Source organism: Alosa pseudoharengus, unplaced genomic scaffold (assembly GCF_046254945.1).
Source record: "Alosa pseudoharengus isolate Yale_2024_CS ecotype anadromous, Long Island Sound unplaced genomic scaffold, YU_APseudo_1.1 YU_APseudo_1.1_scf_16, whole genome shotgun sequence".
NCBI classification, from domain to species: Eukaryota; Metazoa; Chordata; class Actinopteri; order Clupeiformes; family Clupeidae; genus Alosa; species Alosa pseudoharengus.
The window spans coordinates 37,295,404-37,320,451 of NW_027468630.1; the positions used below are offsets into that span (position 1 = coordinate 37,295,404).

The 25,048-nt window shown below is 41.1% G+C and overlaps 1 protein-coding gene across 1 annotated transcript in view; it reads left to right on the plus strand.

Moving 5' to 3' along the window:
* Positions 1-25,048, plus strand: part of slc38a8b (solute carrier family 38 member 8b) — a 123,030-nt gene that overhangs the window by 63,123 nt on the left and 34,859 nt on the right. Inside the window, exon 7 of the mRNA XM_076287935.1 lies at positions 9,147-9,294. Coding sequence (XP_076144050.1) covers positions 9,147-9,294 — 148 coding nt within the window. The remainder of the gene's footprint in view (positions 1-9,146; positions 9,295-25,048) is intronic.

Sequence of the window (25,048 nt, forward strand, 5' to 3'; positions counted from 1 at the left end):
TGACTTGACATCATGACATGAATGTAACTATAATCTGATTACACATGTTTTTATCATAATCTGGGCTGAATATAGTTACTTGATTTTTGTAATCTGATTACGTAATCCAGATTACATGTAATCCGTAATCCATTACTACCCAACCCTGATTACCATAAAACTTCAAATAAAATAGTCAACTGATATTAAAACTCTGTCGGACACTTTTTGGTACAAGACTACAACCTATCCAGTATTAATATTTAACCCCTTAACATGTGTTCTAGCCAGGTTGTCAGCTTAGAAAATGTTTTTTTGTCCATTTTAACACCATATTCTTATAAGTGGTAAAAGCGGATTTTTTTCCCCAAAGTGCTTTCATTTTCTTCCATGTTACCTACTGTAATTTTGGGCAAATATGCAATATAATCCAATTTATGTGCAAGCATGATCATTAGGGTGGTTGTCAAGCTGATTTTCTTTTTTTGTGTGTATGACTTTAAGCAATTTCAGGTCAATTTGTTGGTTTCCTGCTCAACATGACATACCAACACTAAATGTTGAATATCTCCACAACCACAAGGACCATATACATAGAAATGGTATCACAACACTCATGGGCTGTCTGCAGAAGTGTCAGAATGAACATGTATTGTTACAGTGTAAGAGAACAGAACTAGAACATGAAAAAAACAATCTTCACCTAAAGAGAACCAGTTTTCAAAGTGAATATCAGCTTGGAAACATGACGTAGTATCCCAAAACCTCTATCAATCAGTACCCCTATCTATGGGAATGCCAAGTTTAAGTCAAGCCAAGTTTAAAGCTTGTAGGGAGAGACAGTGCAATGCTGCACAAGTTGTAATTCTTTAATGTCAAGGCAGCAATGTAGAACTGTAGATGGTAGTCTATGGTGCTATTTGACTTCATTAATGTACCAGGTTGTAACACAAATTATATTTAATTGACATATCACTATAGTTATTAATTCCATCCTAACATAACTGCTCTCTCACTTCTTTAGGGTAAGGGGTTAGTAACTAGTTAGTAGTAATAACTAGTCTTGCTGATCCTAGCACTTACCTGACTAGAACTGACTCTCGATTGTTTAAAAAACAGCACTCACTGATGCACTTATTCTTATTGTACTATTATTGTACTTTTTAAAATGGTCCTATAAGTGTTGAGAGAATTGCTTTATAAAGCTTAAACTGTTAACCATGTTGTTAGTTGCTTTGTTTAAAAATGTGTCAGCCAAATGTAATGTAATGTAATAACTAATAGTTGTATGGCAAAGGTATGTTTTTCCCCTTCCAAGCAGTGACACTCAGGAAGGCAGCCAACAGAAGGCACCCAGGGACCATGTCCATGTGCTCAATCTGAGTCCTAGTCAGGGACACAAAAGAAGAGTTTACCGTTTGGAGAATGAATACCTTCCCGATACAAAACATGCATGCATGCATCCAAGGGCATAATATAAATCTAATCTACAAAACAAGAAAAACAATATCATGCCAAATAATCTGAAACAATGTAGTTGCATGTAATGTGGCAAAACTCAATAATAATGATGCGAGTACCTGAGTATTCTTGCACTGAGCTGCACAGGCACATCCACATGTACCACTACAAAGTATTCCACTTTTTTGACATCTACACTGCCTGGTACTGCACTGACTTCCACTTTCCTTGCATCCACATATCGTCAGGCCATCCTTAAAAATATTTTTGTTTGCAGTAACAGCCAAAAAAAAAAAAAAATGGGTCGGTAGGTAGGTCAATATATTTTTTTTCAAGATTCAAAGTAAAAAAAAAAAGTACAATTTTGGTCATGGTGATTACGTAGGAATGAATTTACACAAATGTGCATATCATGACGTAACTGACTGGGTCTTCAACCTGTGCCTTCAGGCGCACCATTGCAAACCTCATTCTGATGCAGGTTATATAGACCAGCCTTTCTCAAACTTCTTTGACCTGAGGCCAGGTCATGGCAGACTTTGGGGTCATAGGGCTCATCTACATGTACCCAGAAAGAAGGCTACAATAGCTCTTGGCCACGTTATATTGAAATTTGACTATACAATACTCAATGCTATACAGTGTATTATACAGTCTCTGCTCTGTTTCTAAGGAAGTTCCAAAAAACAACGTCGTTCTATTAAGTTTCGTTAAATAAATAAATAGCCTTCCAACAGGTTGAAGCGGAGCTTTGATACCAACGTTATCGTTTAGTTTCAGTTTCTCTCGCGCATACGCGCATTGAATGAATGCTCATACCACCACTTAATTGTAGGGCTCCATGTTTAATGACATCGATAGCAGAAACGTTTGTTTTCTTTTTTCGTTGATCCGCGGTTTCTTGATCAACTGCGCAGCAAATTATCAGATGAAGCACCAGGCCATAGTGTGACATGCGTAAAACCAATGGTGTAAAGACGACGCCACAGGTTTTTTTTTAAAGTGAGCCACGTTTGCATGTAGGCAATTTATATTCACAATACTTGGGCCTACTAAAAGAAATATTATTTTATTGCATTTGTATTGGTTGTTTAGAGTAAAAAAACAATCGGTCGGTATTAACGCAAGTTTACAACCAGCAAGTCGGTCGGACTAAAAGGGGAAAAAAATAAATATTTGGGTCGGTTCTAAATTGACAGGGTCGGTCGGGTTACGGCAAACGAAAATATTTTTAAGGATGGCCTCAGCTCCAAGCACCTGGCCTGTACAGGTTCTTTGGTTAAAAGCTGGGGGACAAGCATTCCATCCTTCATGTGCCAATCACAACTGGTTGGTAAGGGCAACTGTGGATGGGTCACTGGTGACTGTTTCCACTGATTTGGTGGTAAAGTATCCACATTGGCTTTCACTTTCAAAAACAGGGCACAGCGAATATCATGGATTGAAGTGCTGGTCGTTTTTGGATCATACAGTTTGCAGACAAACTGTTCTGCTGAGGATAGAATAGCTGGACTTGGTACTTCATCCTCACCAAAGTTGTGGAGAAGATGAGGGCACTGCTGGAACACTTTCCACGCCATCCTTTTTCATATTCCAGTGACCTGACTGGTAGTGTCACATCCAGTGATGGCATGAAATGCCAACAGACCATCCAGAATCTCATTTGACATTTTAATATCATGCACTTTAATGTAGCGTGGTTTCTTGGCAGTTCCTGCTTTCATCCAAATTTCTGGGCTCAGCAGGTTGCAAACACAAGCTGCAACAACAGTACATCTGTGTCATTGCACTGAATGATGAGCCTCTCATACCCTTTGGTTGTGGCATCATGAGGTTGTGCCATCTTCTCGACAACTTTGGCTATTCTATAAGTATATGTATATATACTCTTTTGATCCCGTGAGGGAAATTTGGTCTCTGCATTTATCCCAATCCGTGAATTAGTGAAACATACTCAGCACACAGTGAACACACAGTGAGGTGAACCACACACTAATCCCGGCGCAGTGAGCTGCCTGCAACAACAGCGGCGCTCAGGGAGCAGTGAAGGGTTAGGTGCCTTGCTCAAGGGCACTTCGGCCATGTCTACTGGTCGACAAACTACAAACTGTATGATCCAGTAAAAGCCAATTTGGATACTTTACCACCAACTCAGGATGCCTTGTCTCTGCACCTAATGAGGGCCCACTATCAAACAAAGGTTTGGAAACAGTCACAAGTGACCCATCCACAGTTGCCCTTACCAACCAGTTGTGGTTGGCACATGAAGGATGGAATGCTTGTCCCCCAGCTTTTAACCAAAGAACCTGTACAGGCCAGGTGCTTGGAGCTGACGATATGTGGATGCAAGGAAAGTGGAAGTCAGTGCAGTACCAGGCAATGTCAAAAAAGTGGAATATTTTGTAGTGGTACATGTGGATGTGCCTGTGCAGCTCGGTGCAAGAATACTCAGGTACTCGCATCATTATTATTGAGTTTTGCCACATTATATGCAACTATATAGCCTGACGAGCCAGACCCACATTAAAATGTAGGGTCTGGGTACTCACCATTCGCAGTGCTCAGTCCGAGGGGCGGGATAATTGGTTGTCTTTCAAATTCCCTCTGCACGCAATAGGACAGCGCTACAATGCGTCCCATGCGTTTTCCCACCAGCGGAGCTAGTTGGCTAGTTCAAATTTTTGACAACTTAAAAAAAGCTTAACTCGTGTCAAGCTGTTCGCCAACAGCAAGATCCATCTTCTAGCTAGGGTGCGTCTAGATTTCTAGGCTAGCAACTCTATTGTTTCAGATTATTTGGCATGACATTGTTTTTCCTGTTTTGTAGATTAGATTTATATTATGCCCTTGGAGGCATGCATGCATGTTTTGTATTGGGAAGGTATTCATTATCAAAACAGTAAACTCTTCTTTTGTGTCCCTGACCAGGACTCAGACTGAGCACATGGACATGGTCCCTGGGTGCCTTCTGTTGGCTGCCTACCTGAGAGTCACTGCTTGGATGGGGAAAAACATACCTTTGCCATACGACTATTATATAGTTATTACTACTAACTAGTTACTTACCCCTAACCCTAAAGAAGTGAGAGAGCAGTAATGTTAGGATGGAATTAATAACTATAGTGATATGTTAATTAAATATAATTTGTCTTACAACCTGGTACATTAATTAAGTAAAATAGCACCATAGACCACCATCTACAGTTCTACATTTCCGCCTTGACATTAAAGAATTATAACTTGTGCAGTATTGCACTGTCTCTCCCTACAAGCTTTAAACTTGGCTTGACTCATTCCCATAGATAGGGGTACTGATTGATAGAGGTTTTGGGATACTATGTTATGTTTCCAAGCTGATATTCACTTTGAAAACTGGTTCTCTTTAGGCGGAGATTGTTTTTTTATGTTCTAGTTCTGTTATCTCTTACACTGTACAATAAATGTCAATTCTGACACTTTTTCAGACAGCCCATGAGTGTTAGCTTTCATTTGATACCTTTTTTATGTATATGGTCCTTGTGGTTGTTGAGATATTCAACATTATTGCTGGCATGTCGTGTTGAGCAGGAAACCAAAAAATTGGCCTGAAATTGCTTGTACAAGTCACACAAAAAGAAATTCAGCTTGACAACCACCCTAATATCTTACCTATGGGTGTCTTCTACCTAAAAAAATAGGGTGACAGCTTGTACCAAAACATGTCCGCAAAAGTCTTAACGGAGGGCCTTTTCAGAATTGGCCCCCTGACTAAAAGCCGAGTCCCGATTAGACGCCTGTCTCTTTTTACATGCCTGGTGTTGCTACATGTTTGGATAAATAAAGGGCGGTCTCAAATAGATGCCTCGTCTGTTTTTTAGTTTTGGTGCATTTTGGTGCATTTGCATTTAATCTCCTAAAACCCGCTATATTGCCTGTTTAAGCCAGTTCTATTGTGCAGATTGCGCACGCTAACGTTATGATTAGATGGCATTAATAAAGACTGCGGTGGTGAAAGCTAGAGTTCCAAATTGTTTAAACTTTTTTCGATATAAACTATGCCTATGCTATGTCCAAATATGCTATACTCCGACATCGTTCAATTCATCCCATTTGTTTCAAACTTGTAGCCTGGCTAACGTCAGACGTCAGTCTGGGAACTAGACATTCATTTTCTCGTATTTGAAACGTGGTTTACGAATGCCCAGAGCTCATTAGGAGCTACGAATGTCTATCAAACGCGTCTGTACGTAGCTCAAAGCAGCATAACGGCTTCGGTGTGTCGTCATCGTCTTGGTTGAGGTGAAAATGAAGTCCATAGAATCCAGGCTGCCTAGCAGCGTGAATAAAATTGCACACGTAAGGCAGCATGGGAAAACCCAGGCTATCAAACTTGTGCATTAGACAAAATAGTGTATGACAAGGATAGGACGATGGTAAGCCTTCTGTATACTTGTTTTTATGCTGGCAACAAAACAAAAGGGTTTACAAACGTTATTCTTTTTTCTAAATGCCTACCACCATGGCTACAAAGAGAAAGAAGTAGGCTATGATTCGAAATGTAAACTAACTGTTGTCAAATTTGGCAAACAAAATACGGGACAAACTATATGTTTCATTCTTTCTCATGCCATTTCATTTGTCCCGACCAGGAGGGAGAAAGAAACATATTAAGCACGTCCTACTTTCGCATAAATAATTCCTGACTGTTTTTGGTCAGGGCTGGAAATGCAACTTTATTTGACAGAGGATATACAGTGGGCATCGCTTTCAAATGGCCACTTCAGTCGCGCATTACGAGGCGTGAAGCTGCGTGAAGCTTTAGTACCACTTTCAGCCACTGTGCGTCGCTCTGCCACTGTACATCGCTCTGTCAGTAGCCTGACTGCCGCCCCTTCTGAAAAAGCAGGAGGCTACCTTTAAACATAATTGTTACCGAGATGAATCCCAGCCTACGAATTCAATAACAAAATAAATCATGCATAATTAAACATTACCTCGATTAAGGCTACTTGGGTATGGCTTAAGGCTACACGGTGGTAGCGAAAATCGAAATCTGCTTTTGATAGCCTACCGGTGCCGCTCCACAAAACGAAAAAATATCTTAATTTGCTGTCTACGTTATTGTCAGTGTTAGGGGTAACGCAACTACGCAAATCAAAACAGTATCTTGTGTGATAATTGAGACAGTAGAGAAATAACTGAAATAACTGAATTAATCTGTAGCTTCTGCAAAACAATGTTGTTGGCGATTTAATACTATCTAGCAACGTTTTTAACAGGCTAGACAACTATGACCTACATTAATTTGCCCTACTTCTTGACTGCTTGACATGTCATTTTTATTTTTCTGTAGAATAAACAAATAGATCTGCTTTATGCCGCATAATTACATTCATATTTGGCTGACTTCTGCAGACGCGCCACTTCCCTCCCCATATTCCAAGATTAAGATAGTAGCCTATACAAAAAGTACTTCATACTATCATAAAAATTCATTAAAACAAATAGCTATTTGCAATTTGACAAAACACTGGTCCTCATTTTGCGAATGCGAGGACGATATGAGCCTGCTGCATTTAGTTAGATGTCCGAGTCACGCATAATGTTTGAAAACCACTGGCTCGTAATCACAATAATTTAACACACGACAGTTGGATAGCCTACTTCATCATGTCCCCATGCCTACATTTTTGTGAGTAGCATAGATATCGTTAAAAACAATAAAGTATGGCTCTCCTCGAATACTTATATTTTTAATAGGGTAGACTACCGTCGGAGATGCTGACTTGCAAAGGCCTCGGGATAACACGTTATAACTATCATCAGTCATTCCCCTTGATCAAAGTGGGGAATGAAATAAAAGTTTGAGAACCACTGGCTTAACAAGTTACCTGCAGTCCAGAACACACAGAATCTGTTGCAATATTCTGATGATATCGGCAAATGTTTGTTTTCCAAAGTAAGAATTTCACTTCACCATGCACCTTCGACAATGAATAGCTTGTTACACTTGTTACTGTTAAACGTAGGCCTAACTGGTATCATTACAAACATTATTCTGTGTCCTAAAACTGGCATATTTTATGGCATTGTGTCATGTAAGTTCGTTGCAAAATCTAGAGAAATGTGTGAGGTGATCAGCGAAATTGCAAAATTGTTCCCTCGCGATTGGAAGCTCCTTTTGCCGCATACACATTTCAAAACATCGCAACATAAAATGCCACAAAAAGCTGTTTATGAATAGGTCTTAGTGAGTTAGGAGTCCTCTCGACTTTTAAGCTGTCCCAGACTTAGGTGCTACTTTTAGGTCTAAAATGCTTTGTGTAATTACTCTTAGTCAAAAAAATGAGAAGTCCTAAAGTTACGAGTGACACGCCCAGTATTTGTAGGAGTTTCCCCTAAATTTACCAGTTAGGAGCTACTTTTAGCCTTTAAATTCTTCATCAACTCTCTGGATTGTTAAACCCTGTCAGCCACATTCATGTGATCTGGCATGTATTAACATTTAGCTACCCTAGAATAATAAGGTTCTATCTGCGTTTTGAGTAGTTCTGAGACATTGAGCTTCAAAGTTTTAGAATTCCATAGAGTTACATGGTAAATTGAACAAGTTCTTTTTGATATAAAGTCCAAATATGTACAGAACTTTAAGAAACACTTCATCTGAACTTAAGAAACTTTCAAAGAATAAAAATATGTAAATAACTCCATTTTGACAAAAATGTCAGATAGAACCTTATTATTCTAAGGTAGCGATTTCTATTTCACATTGATCCAAAACTGAACATAAATACTTACATTCCGCGCAACCTCAACACCAGTAATTCAAGAACTGTCAACATGTCATGAATCTTTTTTTTTTAAACATTTACTTTTCAAAAACCTATTTTCAGGGGTGCTAAGTTTTTTTTTTTTTTATATAAAAAATGCATTCTAAACATTTCTACTTTTTAGCTCTGAAACATAGGCAACACAAAGCTGATTAAAACATTGAGAAATGTCATTGGGTTTGACCATTTAAATGTTTGGAGTGACACTACTGTATAAATTACATACTATACTGGAGTAAATTAAATTAATAATTTCAATTCAATTTAATATCACTTATAGAGCGCCAAAATATTGCACATGTCTCATGGTGCTATACAGAGTGTGGCTAATGTTATCAATGTTATTTATCACTCTGCCACAATGCTGCTGCTACTACTACTCTGTCAGAAGGTTACGCTAGGACTATGTAAATATACAACACAACTACCTCTATTTTTTTGATATATGTTCTATATTTCTATATTTTGATATATGTTCTATATTTCAGTCTCGCACTTTAATGTCTGTATGTGGTATGTCTGTATATTTTTATTTTTTATTGTCTATGGCTATGTCTATGTCTAAAGTATGTCTATGTCTGTATTTAAAGTATGTCTATGTCTGCATGGGAAAGTAAGAAACGAAATTTCAATTCTTTGTATGACCAGTGCATGTAAAGAAATTGACAATAAAGCCGACTTGACTTGACTTGACTAATGTGGTACAGACGTTGCAACCACTTTGACTTGAGTGGCAAATGTTAGCAAATGTTTGCAAACCTGTAGCAAGTGGAAGTTTGTCATTTGGGATTTCCTGTTTATTGCTGCCATGGTAAATAAACATATTATTGTCTACAGGAAGAGTTCAAAGAAAAATTAGTTGAACTTATTGGTGAGTTAATTTCTCCCCTTGTCTAGGTGTGTTTGGTTTCCTGACATTTGGACGGGTTGTGGCCTCAGATATTCTGATGTCCTATCCAGGAAATGATATCACAATGATCATTGCGAGGCTACTCTTTGGCTTCTCCATCGTCACCATTTATCCCATAATTTTGCTGCTGGGCAGGTAAGCAAGTTCATGCTGTATGAACTGAATAGTTGCTGTTTGCAGGAAAGGATGAATGTCCCACATTTCTGCTTTAAGTTGAAATTCTGGGGACATTCATATACAGTTGAATTGTCACAAAGATTACTTTTAGAGTGGTCTGTGTAACACTTATCAGTTCAATTTTCTTATTATTATTTGTATAGCACATTACATGTGACAGAGACTCAATGTACTTCAAAGGAGAAATAGAATTACACAGCAAGCATATGACATGACCAGACAAAGAAGATACAATAAGATAAAGGAGAAGAGGGTGTTTAAACAATTACAAAATATATAAAAACAAGTAGATATGTAAATATATGTCAAATAAATAATACCTAAGATAAAAAAAATATATATATATATATAAAGGGGGATACAAAACAAACAATATAAAATACCCTACAATAGAAATACATACCAAAAGCATGCAAGAATTTGTTTTGAGTCTGTTTTTAAAAGATTACAGTGTTAGAGCAGACCTTAGTTCAGGAGGTAGGGAATTCCAGAGAGTGGGGGCATAATGACTGAAAGCCCCATGAGCTGAATTAGAGTTTATTCTGGGTATTGTTAGGAGACCTTTACTTAAAGATCTACGGGATCTGACTCGGGTGTAAGCAGTAAGCGTGTCAAAATGTCAGAGCGAGCTGTGCCGTTCAAAGATTTAAAAAGTATTTTAAGATTACCGGTAATTCCTTGTTTTACCGGTGCATATTGGTTAAGCTAGAGTTTGTTTAATTTTTTTTTTGTCAGTCCAGCCAAAAGTGCAATAGCCTAATCTGCTAGAAATAAAAACATGAACCAGCTTTTCTGAGCCGGTTCACCGCTGCAACTCCTTTCTCGTAAATCGTAAATCAGGTTTCTTGGCCAAGTGTACAGTGGGCATCGCTTTCAAATGACCACTTCATTTGCGCATTACGAGGCGTGAAGCTGCGGGAAGCTTTAGTACCACTTTCAGCCACTGTGCGTCGCTCTGCCACTGTACATCGATCTGCCTGCCGCCCCAGGATCTACCATTAAACATAATTGTTGCCGAGAGTAATCCCAGCCTACGAATTCAATAACAAAATGTATTCAATTGACTGCTTGACATGTCATTTTTATTTTTCTGTACAATAAACAAATACATCTGCTTTATGCCGCAGAATTACATTCATATTTGGCTAACTTCTGCAGACGCGCAAAGACGATATGAGTCTGTTGCATTTCGTTAGATGTCCGAGTCACGCATAATGTTTGAAAACCACTGGCTCGTAATCACAATAATTTAACACACGACAGTTGGATACTTCATCATGTTCCCATGCCTACATTTTGGTGAGTAGGCCTAGCATAGAGATCGTTAAAACAATAAGTAGCCTATGGCTCTCTGTTTGGGACATCGAAAACGTATATTTTTAATAGGGTAGACTACCGTCGGAGATGCTGCCTTGCAAAGGCCTCGGGATAACACGTTATCTCCACTATCATCAGTCAATGCCCCCTTGATCAAAGTGGGGAATGAAAGAAAAAGTTTGAGAACCACTGGCTTAACAAGTTAGGCTCCCTGCAGTCCAGAACACACAGAATATTGCAACAGAAAGTTGCCTTTATAATCAACTACTATTTGTTCCAACAGCATTCAAACAAAGCCTTTATAAAAGTGAAATATTCCATAAGAAGTAAAATAAAATACTGTTACTGTAACTGTATCCCAAGCTTCAGCTCCCCACGTCTGTGACAGGCAGACGTGACACCGCTAAATTCTCAGCTTGTTTATAGCCTACCCCACACTGAACGCGTAAGACCGCTAGCTAGGCCCATCACTGTGGGGTGTGGTAGCCTACTCTCTGGGATTTAAGTCAAGCAATATAACCATACAAATGTTTCAAAATTAGTAATTTCGGCTTTGTCTGAACTGGCCATTGTAGGCTACGTAAAAAATAAACAAGTAGGCCTAGGCCTATCCCCTATCCAATGATATCGGCAAATGTTTGTTTTCCAAAGTAAGAATTTCACTTCACCATGCACCTTCGACAATGAATAGCTCATTACACTTATGTTACTGTTGAACGTAGGCCTAACTGGGATCATTACAAACATTATTCTGTGTCCTAAAAACTGGCATTTTATGGCATTGTGTCATGTAAGGTCGTTGCAAAATCTAGAGAAATGTGTGAGGTGGTCAACATTGGGTTAGACACCAGGGGCCATATTCACAAAGCCTTTTATCTTACCACTAGGAGTAGGCTACTCCTAAATAGCAATAAAAGATTTTAGCTAGGAGTTTCTCTTATTAAGTTATTCACAAAGCCTTTCAGACCTAGCCTAGGCTAGGCTACTCTTAGTAAGGAAAAATGACAACTCCTGAACAGATTCTGGAGCTGAGCGCTCTAGAATCTTTGACTAAGAGTGAGTGAGTCTTCGTTGCTATGGATGACGTTATTACTCATGCACGAGCTTGACTGAAGTGACCACCTTGATTGGCTGATGATTGTAACGCGGGAATGATTCCAAACACCTCCCTTACGATGAGTGGCAGGTGACAGGTCTGAGAATGCGTGCGCTACACAAGGCCGGAAGATGATAAATAACTGAATAAAAAGGCCTAGCCTAAATGAATCAAGAGTAAGGCAAAACAAATAGCCTAGTAGCCTAATGAAACATATGGATTGATGTAGTATCTTTGTAACATTATTAAATTAGCCTAATCTGTTACTATGCCTATGCCTACGTTTGCAAAAGAGAACATTTTAATTTGATTCACAATAATGTTACATTTAATTTACATGTTGACAATGAGTAGCAGGGGCGGAGCTACGTGGTGGCCAGGGGGGGCCACGGCCACCACTGGTCAAAGCTTGGCCACCCTGCTGGTCCCCCCAGCTCCGTTCAGTGAAAAGTAAAAAAAAAAGATTGCTGCCGTTTTCAACGGTACTTTGAAAGGAAGTGTAGCCTACGGTTCTAATCAAATCGTGAGTAGGCCTAGTGCAGCAGCCGCAGGGGACAATTCAAGTCATCTGTTAAAAACACTTGACAGTAGACTACTACTTACTTAACCTCAGTGACAACAGGTGAGTTGATGATGACTTGGAACATTAATGTTAATAAAATGTTAAAATGTGACACGAATCATAGCAAAGTGAGCTGCGTTGGGCTGTTCTTGTTAGGTAGGCTCTGACATTGATGTGTGAGGCTGATCAAAAATAAGCGGATGCCCGCGGTAACGCTGTTACAAAAATATTTTGATAATATTCGGGTGAAATGCAAGCATATTAGGCGCATATCTCCGGATGGCTCCAATAAAAGTAGGCTAATAGTGTCTAGCCTAGGCTACTTTATAAAAACATAATTTGCTGACTGCGTGTGGTCCTTGCCATAGCTGGTCAGGCAGAGGCAGGCTGCTGCGTTGCCTGAGTTCTTTACATTGCTCAGGTAATTGCAACGAGATGAAACCTTAACTGCGTGACAGAGCAGAAGTGGGGCTTTCCAACGAGACTAAACACTTGTCTGTGCGATCAAGTATGAAAATACAAAAAATCATGAAATTAAATCAAATTGCATCATATTTAGTTCACCTGCGCACCCACACTCTCGTTTGAATTAGGCTACTCGCGAACCCGTGATCGCATAGATATGGCATATCAGAAGAAAGAGAAGGCACAGGACTATCCATTGGTAGGCTACCAAGTATATCAATCCTTCTGGGCTATAAAAACAGACAACGTGACTGCAAAATAACATCATGTACAAAAACCAACGCTGCACAGCCATTACTCTCGTTTGAATTAGGCCCTACTCACGAACCCGTGATCGGATAGATATGCCACTGTACGGTAGTCTACCCTATTAAAAATATAAGTTTTCGATGTCCCAAACGGAGAGCCATAGGCTACTTTATTGTTTTAACGATCTCTATGCTAGGCCTACTCACCAAAATGTAGGCATGGGAACATGATGAAGTATCCAACTGTCGTGTGTTAAATTATTGTGATTACGAGCCAGTGGTTTTCAAACATTATGCGTGACTCGGACATCTAACGAAATATCTAACGAAATACGCATGTCAGATGAAAGAGGAGACACAGAGCTATCATTTGATACCAAGTACATCCTTCTGGGTTATAAAACAGACGAAGTGACATCAAAATAATAACTTCATATAGCTCGACTTACTTACCCCACGTTTTTGTGTGTTGTTGTGGTGGCAAAGCATGTTCATAATCCAACTCTATAATGTGTTTCTCTATGGGATAGCATGTTCATAATCCGGTTTTGAGATCCTAGCAAATTCCTACATGGCATCCAATTCAAGATCACATTGCATCCCAATTTATTCGACAAAGAAACACCTTTTTTCCTTCACTTTGTTCATGGCTCATTGTTCTTGTTTGTGTATGGCACTTACAATGACCAGGATAAATGCTTCTAACTAAAGGTAGTGAAAAAGCCCTTAAAACAGTCTAGGGTTCTAAGGGTTAATGTCTTAATTCAGAGCCATGTTACTTACAGCCAAGTACTTGGAGTGGATAACAGAAAGAAATATAGTTTTGCCATCAGTATAAGATTAAATATCTGCATACCATATTTGTAGTATTTATTATTGTTCTTTGAGTTAACATCATTTGAATATGACTGATTAAGTAAGGTGCATTATCATAATGTACTTTTTGGAGTTGGAGTGGACAACAAACTGTTCAGGTTGTCTGTGAATGGACCTGTGTATCAGTGTTGGCTTTACACAATTTATTGCCATTATTAAAACAGGGTATCCTAATCTTCAAAACTTTTTGAGTAGTTTTCATATTGTAGTTTTGATTCCCAAGTGCCACCCCAATAAAAAGTCTGGACCCAGCTGGCCCCCCCTATAAAATAATCCTGGCTACGCCCCTGATGAGTAGCCTAGTTTTGGTTGTTGTTGGTGGCGTGATTGCATGTTAGTTATGCCTACAATGCAAAATTGCTTCCTCACGATTGCAAGCTCCTGTAGCCGCATAGGATTTCAAAACAGATGAAATGCCACAAAACCGGTTTGTGAATAGGTCTGTGAGTTAGGAGTCATCTCGACTTCTTTTAAGCTGTCACAGCTGGTGGGAAGGTGTTATTTGTTGGGGGCAGGGCAGCGTCGGCGCCAGAGAGCAACTGGTGGGGGGGCTATGAGCACTGACAGGGGGGGCACCTCACCTCACTTTTATTCGTTATTTTGCCATATAATAAAGAGCATCCTTCAAGCCTTTTGGATAACTGAATCAATATGATCAAGGGGGGAAATAGTGCAAGAACATAGCGGTCATAGCCGTTGAATAAACTAGCACACAACATTTAGAATAATAGAATTTTAATAGAATAGCGTTGCATAGGCTACGATACAAGTAAATAGGCTATAACAGACTCACCACTAACAAGCCTAGGCTATAGGTTTCACTGTGTCTTTCCATTAATTTCGAAATGTTCTTGTAAGATCCTGCTCAAAAGCAAATTACACATACTGATAATATCACAACATTGCACATAGGCTATGTGATCCCTCAAAATTTTCTTTAAAGTAGCCTACAGAACAAATTCTAACACATTTACGAAGTGGTAAATGCACCAACTGTGATGGAAAGTTTAAGAGCAAACAGGACACTTGGCATGACTTTTAGTATTTTGTGCTGCTCTTTGTGTTGCACTTTTATTGCCACTTTTAAGTCTACTGTTTTTGAGTTTGGAGAAGTACTATAGCCTATGAATGCCGACTCCACCATTGCATTTCCCAGCCAGGTCCATGATAGGCTTTTTGTCACTGCTTCCAAAAATGTCTCCCTCTGGATAAAGCAGGTCCGTGCTGTGTTGCGGTCACTAAAGGGCGATTCTTAAAGTAGGCCTAGCCTACATGATCCAAAGCACTATCTCCGTTGTTCGAGTTTATCATTAGCACTGGACAATATCGGAAAATATAGGAAATGCGACATGTCAGTTTGGCCCTTCATGGTTTCTACAATTTAGATTAACAGATCATGCATTCAGCTTGGGTCATCCTGCGGTCATACGAAAAACCTTGTATTTTCCATTAGGCCTATATTCCCAGATCTATCTTGAGACCTTTTACTGGATTTCTTATGCAGCAGTGTCTAAAAACCCTACTGATCGAGATTTATGCTCATTTGGCGTTGCAGGAGTCGTGGTAAATATATCGGTGGCACTCATTGCAACGGTGTCCGAGTGTGCAGAATCCCTTTTCATAGCGCAGTTTGCATCACGCAGTTTCAACAGTAGCATAGTTGACACATGTCATGTTTCATTTTGAGTAGTAACATCAGTGTTCAATATGGATTTAATTTCAATCATGCATAATAATATTTAGATTTTTTTATGTGAGGGAGAAAACTCAGTTGGGGGGGCACACTGGCCTGTTTGGACGGGCCTGGCCCCCTATGGCCCGCCCTTGACGCCGACGCTGGGGCAGGGCCGGATTAACTGGGCACAAATGTCTGATAGCCCCCCTGCCCCCCAGCCAACGTGAATCGGTGGTCAGTTAATAGGCCTAGCCTAGGCTATATCGTGAATATTTTTCTTGCCATCTAAGGCACGAGCGCATCTGTGAGGCCAAGCCTCACCAAGTAGCCCGTTTGTTTACAACTAACATTACATTTAATTAAACTGCTTATAGGCTATGCCGAAATAGTTTTCAACATTTTGAATATTAGTGTTGGGTGAATTAGGAAATGTTCTCAAAGTAGCCTTAGCCTATGGCTGAAAGCTGCTTGGGATCCCCCCTGTCAAGCGGCAGTTATTGTTTCAAAAGGAGTAATTTTGGCTTTGTCGGAACTGAAGAGCTGTGGACGTTACGGCAGGGCATGCCCAATGAAAATAAATTAACGCAACGCAACACAACACAGACCCTGCTTTTCTCGCGTCAGTCACTGAAATGAACGAAACAAAGAACCCGCTTCTCTCGCGGCAGTCACTGACAGTAGCCTAGAATAAATGCATGGGGGAAAACACTTCCCCATGACAAAGACATCGTAAAACACTGAAAGTTAATATTTTGTCACTAGCAACATACATCTGTCCTTTGTCAAATGTGTTACGTTCCAAGTAGCCTAGTGCATTCTGCTTCATAAAGTTGAACAAATACATTTGCTTATTTCACAGAAAAATATAAATAGCCAGTTTAGGGTCTACGGTGCAGAGTTGGTAAGTTATGGTTGGCCAACTTGGAGTGAACATACAAACAGGAGGAAATTCTTTCTCTAGTAGCTGAGTAGCCTGATGGTAGGCAGGTGCGCTCGTAGACATACGGCCGAACATGCAAGCGCCAATGAATCGTGCTCTCCGGTGTTGTGTGCCTTCTGGTTTCTCCACCTACTGGTTTCCTTGCGCGTGCATGCGCTGCAGCAGTTGTCAGACATTCACAAACAAGTTGTTTTAGGCGGTTTGAAGTCGCTTTTCATACGCCATGAGCACTCGGCTACATTACAGCCACTCGGACAAAAGACATGTAAAAAAATATATGTTTTGAAAACTAGCATTAAACTGGATTCGATCCCGCAAAAGCAACACACGCGTGACTCTCTCCATCCTGATTACTTACTCTTTGAGCCAACTAATATGTTACGCAAATCAATTAACTATTGTAGCCTACCATTAATTAATAACGTAGGCAACACCCAGGTAACATGTTGTCCAGGCTATCTGAAACAAGGGGTTGCCTCTCATCTACAACAACCTTGGGCTGCTACAGTCATCAGTGCACTGTGCACAGTAGGCCTATGCTACTCTTTGTGGTTGATCAACTAAAAATAAAAGATGTATTTGGTGATGACGTTATTGTAGGCCTAGTAGACCTACATTCTGAGAAATTAAATGGTACGAGAAACGATCTACATAGCGCACCAGACCGCGATGTCTTCAAGGGTTGAATGAAGGGAGTTTGCAAAAATTAGTGTATTTTTCAAGTCAATAAACATTCTTAGGGCTCTATCTTCCGTCCCGGCGCAATTGACTTTGTATACTCGCGCGTTTGTCTTTCCTATTTTGCAGTCAGCGCATATTGGAATTTTCCCTCCACAGGTACATGCCTGTAAATTAGGGAATTCGATTGCGCCCACGGGGTCGGTATAGCGAAAAGACGGGGCGTGTTCCGGCGCAAACGTTCACTGTTGATATTTTGCAGTTTCAGAAAACAATTCCGCCACAGACCAGGAACTCCCTGGTCTAAAGTCTGTGGCGAAAATGCAGATGCTATTTTAATAGCGCATGCATGACCACAGGCCTGCATGAATGAATGCGTTGCACACCAATCTACAGACACCCCCGTGCACAGACGGAAACATTCAAAGCCTTGATAATATTTGTCCATTTCCCGGTTTTGTTCGTGCATTGGTGACCTAAATATTTAGTAGCCTATATAGTACAACATCTACATGCAATATCTTTACAACAACGCCTAATTACGACCTATTAATCTGGACAACTTTACAGCCCTATAAAGGCTAAAGTTACTTTTAGTTTTGTTCCAATTTACCGTTGTGTAAGGTTTTAAGCACCATAATTTTGCCTATCTTGTTGTAGCCCATCTGAAATAACTCCAAGCTTTGCTATGTTCCCTCCATCCTTTCGTTATTTTCAAAAAATGTTTTATATCCATGATGGCCTTGAAGTCTTGAGTTAGTGAATTAGCTTAAATCAGCTTTTCATGTGCTGTTAACCAGCAACAGATAGTACAAGAAAGCAGCAAGTATGGTTACAATTTCTGTAGTTGCTGCATCCATTCATTGTTATTCTCTCTCCTGCTCGAATAAATGTTGTGCGTGAATTAAGTTGATGATAACGTGTTTACAAACTCTGCTTTACAGAAAATATTGTAAATAGTCTACTGTCACGCAGTTAATGGGATACTGTGCAGAGTTGAAAGTTAGGTCAACTTAAACGAAGCCCTTGCTTGGCCGCCTGTGCTGCGCAACGCACACTTAGCTCCTCTCATATATACAATGTAGTTCCTATTTCTGTAAACCATACATAATTTCAAAGAAAAATATTACCACTCGAGGGAAATCAGTGTGGTGTCCATGTGAAAAAATAGGCATAAATCTAGCGTAGCCTACACATTTTCACGAATCACTGATGTGTTGATGACATAAATTAGGAAATGTTAGAGGACTTAAGGAGACGTGATGTTGAACTGCATGCCGATGTCATTTAACCCAAATGCCCCAGCGGCAGCACGGGAGAGAAGAGATTAACTGACAGAAGATATGCATATAGAGAGGTAATGTTAGATTACATTGTACATTGCAAATATATCACCATGCATTCATAACCTCGTGATTCAGTGAGAATGATCCCAAAACATCGGAAAGTATGTCTTTGTGACAATTCTGTATTACATTTTGTCAAGATGAAAAATCAATAGCTAACTGTTCCCAACTGAACAGTGATTATAGCGCTGTGAACGCTCCTGGCTGCGCCTGGCAAATACGCCACCATAATAGCAATCAGCTATGGAACAAGCGTGCCTGTTGTTAAAGGGAATGTGAGATGACGCTCTGATTGCTTTATTGCACGTTACGCCCAAACCACACCCATGATTAATGTAGCTACTTCAGACAACCCCATTTTAGATTTGCGTCGGGCTCAACAGTCAAACATCCCGCCGGTAAAATAGCATCAGCGCCCGAGATCCGCCCACAAAGTGAATTGCGTTTTGCGCAAAGACACTTCCGTTTTAGACCATTAAAATAGGGCCCTTAATTGGGGGCCAAGCAGCGAAGCTGCGAGGCAACCATTGTGTTTGTTAGTTGGGGGCCAAGCAGCGAAGCTGCGAAGGCACCCATTGTGTTTCTATCTTTTCCTATTATTATTATTATTACACATCTTTCCTCTGCCATTGAAGTCTATGGCAGCCCATAGAACCATCTGGTGAAAAGTTGTGAAATTTGGCACACTAGTTAGGCAGTGCCCCATGATTAATTTCACCAAGTTTCAAGTCCGCACCCCGAGCGCTCTAGCGCCACCAACAGGCCAAAGTTGGACGTGCGTTCACGCACATAACTTTTGACCCGTATGGCCGATTGTCAAAAATGAGGTATCGTTGGAATCCTTGGACCAAGCCGAGTTCAACGCACCCTATGACGTCATTTTCCGCCATGATGGATTTTCCGCCATTTTGGATTTTAGTGAAAGTGAAACTAATTTTTCACAGGTCACAAATTTTGTCCGATCGTCACCAAACTTGACACACATGATCTTCAGACCAAGCCTCACAAAAGTTGTGGTGTTTTGTCTTCGGAACTTAAACCGTTCACCCGTAATATCCAATCGAAATTTCCGGCGAAGCCGCCAAACAGGAAGTGAGCTCATATCTCAGCAACCCATTCATCTATCATAACCAAACTTAGTCCATGGACTCAGGACCCAATCAGGGGGACGCTCAAGAAATCTGGTGACCTTTGACCTCTAGGGGGCGCTGTAATTAAGAAACATGCCTTTTGGCCTGTAGCAGCAGTTGTGCTTAGAATTAAAATGCACTAGTGATGTCTGGTACTACTGTTGAAGGTCCTTAGGCCGACCCAAGCCAACTTGTGATATCATCATAATTTATTCGGCCGCCATATTGGATTTAATCAAAAACACGTACAAGTTTTCGGAGGTCACAAATTTCAGCGGATCCTCACCAAAATTGGCAGAGACCATCTTCAGACCATGCCTTATCAGTGCGTTGCTTTCTGGAACAATTGACAGAAGCATTTGGCTGTAACAGCCAATCGAAATTTGCGGCGAAGCCGCCAAACAGGAAGTGAGCTCATATCTCAGCAACACTGCATGTATCAAAGCCAAACTGGGTGCATGGACTCAGGACCCAATCAGGGGGACACTCAAGAAATCTGGTGACCTTTGACCTCTAGGGGGCGCTGTAATTAAGAAACATGACTTTTGGCCTGTAGCTGCTGTTGTGCTTAGAATTAAAATGCACTAGTGGTTTCAGGTAATACTGTTGGACGTCCTTAGGCCAACCCAGGCCAACTTGTGATGTCATCATAATTGATTTGGCCGCCATATTGGATTTAATCAAAAACATCAAAAAGTTTTCACAGGTCACAAATTTCATCTGATCTTCACCAAAATTGGCACAGACCATCTTCAGACCATATCCTATCAATATATTGCTTTCTGGAACAATTGACAAAAGCATTTTCCCGTAACAGCCAATCAAAAATGATGGCGAAGCCACCAAACAGGAAGTGAGCTCATATCTCAGCAACCCTGCCATGTATCATAACCAAACTTACTACATAGATTCATGACCCCATTAGGAGGACGCACAAAACATTTGGTGACCTTTGACCTGTAGAGGTTGCTGCAATTTGCAATATTGGATTTTGATCTGTAGTTGCTGATGTGTTTCATCGATCCTTTATTTTTTGATGTGAAACTGATGAAAACATGTTCCATCCAGTTCATTCTAATGCGTGCGTGCAAGGGCGGGGCGGGGCAGGACGGGGTGGGACGGGCAGGGGTGATTAGGTGGGGGGCTGGCTGGCGGAGGCGGTGGCAATTCTCAGCCCTGTTTCAGCCCTACAAAATCAGTTATGTTTTGATGTGACACTAGTTGAAAGTGTTGATCGCGGATGTCTGCTGAGTTCTATCTTGTCGCCATGGCTACTCCGGCCTAATCTGCTTGGCCCCCTCATTGCTGCTTGCAGCTATATTTTTGGGGGCCAAGCAGCGAAGCTGCGAAGGCACCCATTGTGTTTCTAGCTTTTCCTATTATTATTATTATTACACATCTTTCCTCTGCCATTGAAGTCTATGGCAGCCCATAGAACCGTCTGGTAAAAAGTTGTGAAATTTGGCACACTAATTAGGCTGAGTCCCAGGATTAATTTCACCAAGTTTCGAGTCCGCACCCCGAGCGCTCTAGCGCCACCAACAGGCCAAAGTTGGACATGCGTTCATGCACGTAACTTCTGACCCGTTGGCCTGATTTTGAAAAATGAGGTACCATTGGAATCCTTGGACCAGTCCGAGTTCAACGCACCCTATGACGTCATTTTCCGCCATGATGGATTTTCCGCCATTTTGGATTTTAGTGAAAGTGAAACTAATTTTTCACAGGTCACAAATTTTGTCCGATCGTCACCAAACTTGACATACATGATCTTCAGACCAAGCCTCACAAAAGTTGTGGTGTTTTGTCTTCGGAACTTAAACCGTTCACCCGTAATATCCAATCAAAATTTGCGGCGAAGCCGCCAAACAGGAAGTGAGCTCATATCTCAGCAACCCATTGATCTATCATAACCAAACTTAGTATATGGACTCATGACCCCATCAGGGGGAAGCTCAAGAAATTTGGTGACCTTTGACCTCTAGGGGGCGCTGTAATTAAGAAACATGCCTTTTGGCCTGTAGCTGCTGTTGTGCATAGAATTAGAACGCACTAGTGGTGTCTGATAATACTGTTGGAGGTCCTTAGGTCGACCCAAACCAACTTGTGATGTCATCGTAATTGATTCGGCCGCCATATTGGATTTAATCAAAAACACGTACAAGTTTTCGCAGGTCACAAATTTCAGCGGATCCTCACCAAAATTGGCAGATACCATCTTCAGACAATGCTTTATCAGTGCATTGCTTTTTGGAACAATTGACAGTAGCATTCGGCTGTAACAGCCAATTGAAATTTGTGGCGAAGCCGCCAAACAGGAAGTGACCTCATATCTCAGCAACCCTTGCATGTATCAAAGCCAACCTTGGTGCATGGACTCAGGACCCAATCAGGAGGACGCTTAAGAAATCTGGTGACCTTTGACCTCTAGGGGGCGCTGTAATTAAGAAACATGCCTTTTGGACTGTCTCTGTTGTTGTGCTTAGAATTAAAATGCACTAGTGGTGTCTAGTAATACTGTTGGAGGTCCTTAGGCTGACCCAAGCCAGCTTGTGATGTCATCATAATTGATTCGGCCGCCATTTTGGATTTAATCAAAAACACATACAAGTTTTCGAAGGTCACAAATTTCAGCGGATCCACACCCAAATTGGCAGAGACCATCTTCAGACCATAACCTATCAATATATTGCTTTCTGGAACAATTGACAAAAGCATTCGCCCGTAACAGCCAATCGAAATTGGTGGCGAAGCCGCCAAACAGGAAGTGAGCTCATATCTCAGCAACCCTGCCATGTATCATAACCAAACTTACTACATGGATTCATGACCCCATTAGGAGGCCACTCAAAAACGTTGGTGACCTTTGACCTGTAGGGGGTGCTGCAATTAGCAATATTGCATTTTGATCTGTAGTTGCTGATGTGTTTTATCGATCTTTTATTTTTTGATGTGAAACTGATGACAACATGTTCCATCCAGTTCATTCTAATGCGTGCGTGCGTGCAAGAGCGGGGCGGGGCAGGACGGGGTGGGACGGGCAGGGCTGATTAGGTGGGGGGCTGGCTGGTGGAGGCAGCAGCAATACTCAGCCCTGTTTCAGCCCTACAAAGTCAGTTATGTTTTGATGTTACACTAGTTGAAAGTGTCGATCGCGGATGTTTGCTGAGTTCTATCTTGTCGCCCTGGCTACTCCGGCCTATTCTGCTTGGCCCCCTCATTGCTGCTTGCAGCTATATTTGGGGGCCAAGCAGCGAAGCTGCGAAGCCCCATTGTGTTTCTATGATTTCTTACTATTATTATTATTATTTAACATCTTTCTTCCGCCATTGGAGTCTATGGCAGCCCATAGAACCGTCTCGTAAAAAGTTGTGAAATTTGGCACACCGATTGGGGACAGTCCAACAATTAATTTCACCAAGTTTTATGCCGGCACCTCGAGCACTCTAGCGCCACCAACAGGCCAAAGTTGGACGTGCATTCACGTACGTAACTTTTGACCTGTAAGGCCAATTGTCAAAAATGAGGTATCGTTGGAATCCTTGGACCAAGCCGAGTTCAACGCACCCTATGACGTCATTTTCCGCCATGATGGATTTTCCGCCATATTGGATTTTAGTGAAAGTGAAACTAAAACTTCACAGGTCACAAATTTTGTCTGATCGACACCAAACTTGACATACATGATCTTCAGACCAAGCCTCACAAAAGTTGTGGTGTTTTGTCTCCGGAACTAAAACCGTTCATCCATAATATCCAATCGAAATTTGCGGCGAAGCCGCCAAACAGGAAGTGAGCTCATATCTCAGCAACCCATTCATCTATCATAACCAAACTAAATACCTGGACTTAGGACCCAATCAAAGGGACGCTCAAGAAATCTGGTGACCTTTGACCTGTAGGGGGCGCTGTAATTAAGAAACATGCCTTTTGGCCTGTAGCTGCTGTTGTGCTTAGAATTAAAACACACTAGTGGTGTCTGGTAATACTGTTGGAAGTCCTTAGGCCGACTGAAGCCAACTTGTGATGTCATCGTAATTGATTCGGCCGCCATATCGGATTTAATCACAAACATGAATAAGTATTCGCATGTCAAAAATTTCAGCTGATCCTCACAAAAATTGGCAGAGACCATCTTCAGACCATGCCTTATCACTGTATTTTTTTGTGGAACAATTGACAGAAGCGTTCGCCTGTAACAGCCAATCGAATTTTGCGGCGAAGCCGCCAAACAGGAAGTGAGCTCATATCTCAGCAATGCTTTCATGTATCAAAACCAAACTTAGTACATGGTCCCCAGGACCCACCAGGAGGACGCTCAAGAAATTTGGTGACCTTTGACCTCTAGGGGGCTCTGGAATTTGCAAAAATGTATTTTGGCCTGTAGTTGCTGCATTATTCTGCAATGGAGGTCAATGGTAGCCCATAGAACCGTCTGGTTCATCCTGATGATGCACAAATAATTTGGTGACCTTTGACCTCTATGGGGGCATTGAAATCACAGCAATCAATCAATCTTTTATTTTTGATGTCAAACTGATGACAGCGAGTTCCATCCAGTTAATTCTAAAGTGTGCGTGCAAGAGTGGGGCAGGGTGGGACGGGCAGGGGCGGTTGCGGCGGTGGGCTGGCTGGGGGAGGGGGTGGCGACACTCAGCCCTGGTTCAGCTCCACAAAATCAGTTATGTTTTGATGTGAAACTTGACCTTGTAACTCAGCCAATCTTGGGTTGTATGGCATGGAACTTGCTGTGACTGCTTAAGGCTATATGCCTGATGCAACGGCATTGACTTACATGGCAAATCTGGCCTGCTGAACTGCCTGCTTGGCCCCCACATTGCTGCTTGCAGCTATATTTGGGGGCCAAGCAGCGAAGCTGCGAGGCAACCCATAGTGATTCTACGTATTCTTATTAGGGGTCCGAGCAGCGTAGCTGCAGGAACCCTATTGTTTCTGTACCGTTCATTTTTTGGCCAAAATTCTGTAAAAATCATACTGCAGCCTAAACCGTAACTCCAAAACTCTTGAAATTTTCAGGTATGGTTACCAGTACCCCCCTCTACCCATAACCCAAAATTTGGGGTACTGCACCCAAAGGTGGCGCTATTGAAAAAAAAAGTTAATTATGCTTATTTCTCCTTACCAGATTCACCTAGACTCAAAATTCTTTCAGAATATTAATCTCTAAACTCAGATGCATCTTTTTGGCCCTGGTCTTATGGTCTACAAATGTTTACTTTTTCCACAATTTCATGGAAAAGCCAAACATTATAAAAAGTTTCACACTCTTCAAAAATAATCGAATCTTCACCAAAATTCTCACAGACAATCTTTAGACCAAGCCTCACAAAAGTTATCGCTCAGAATTTTGATATTTTG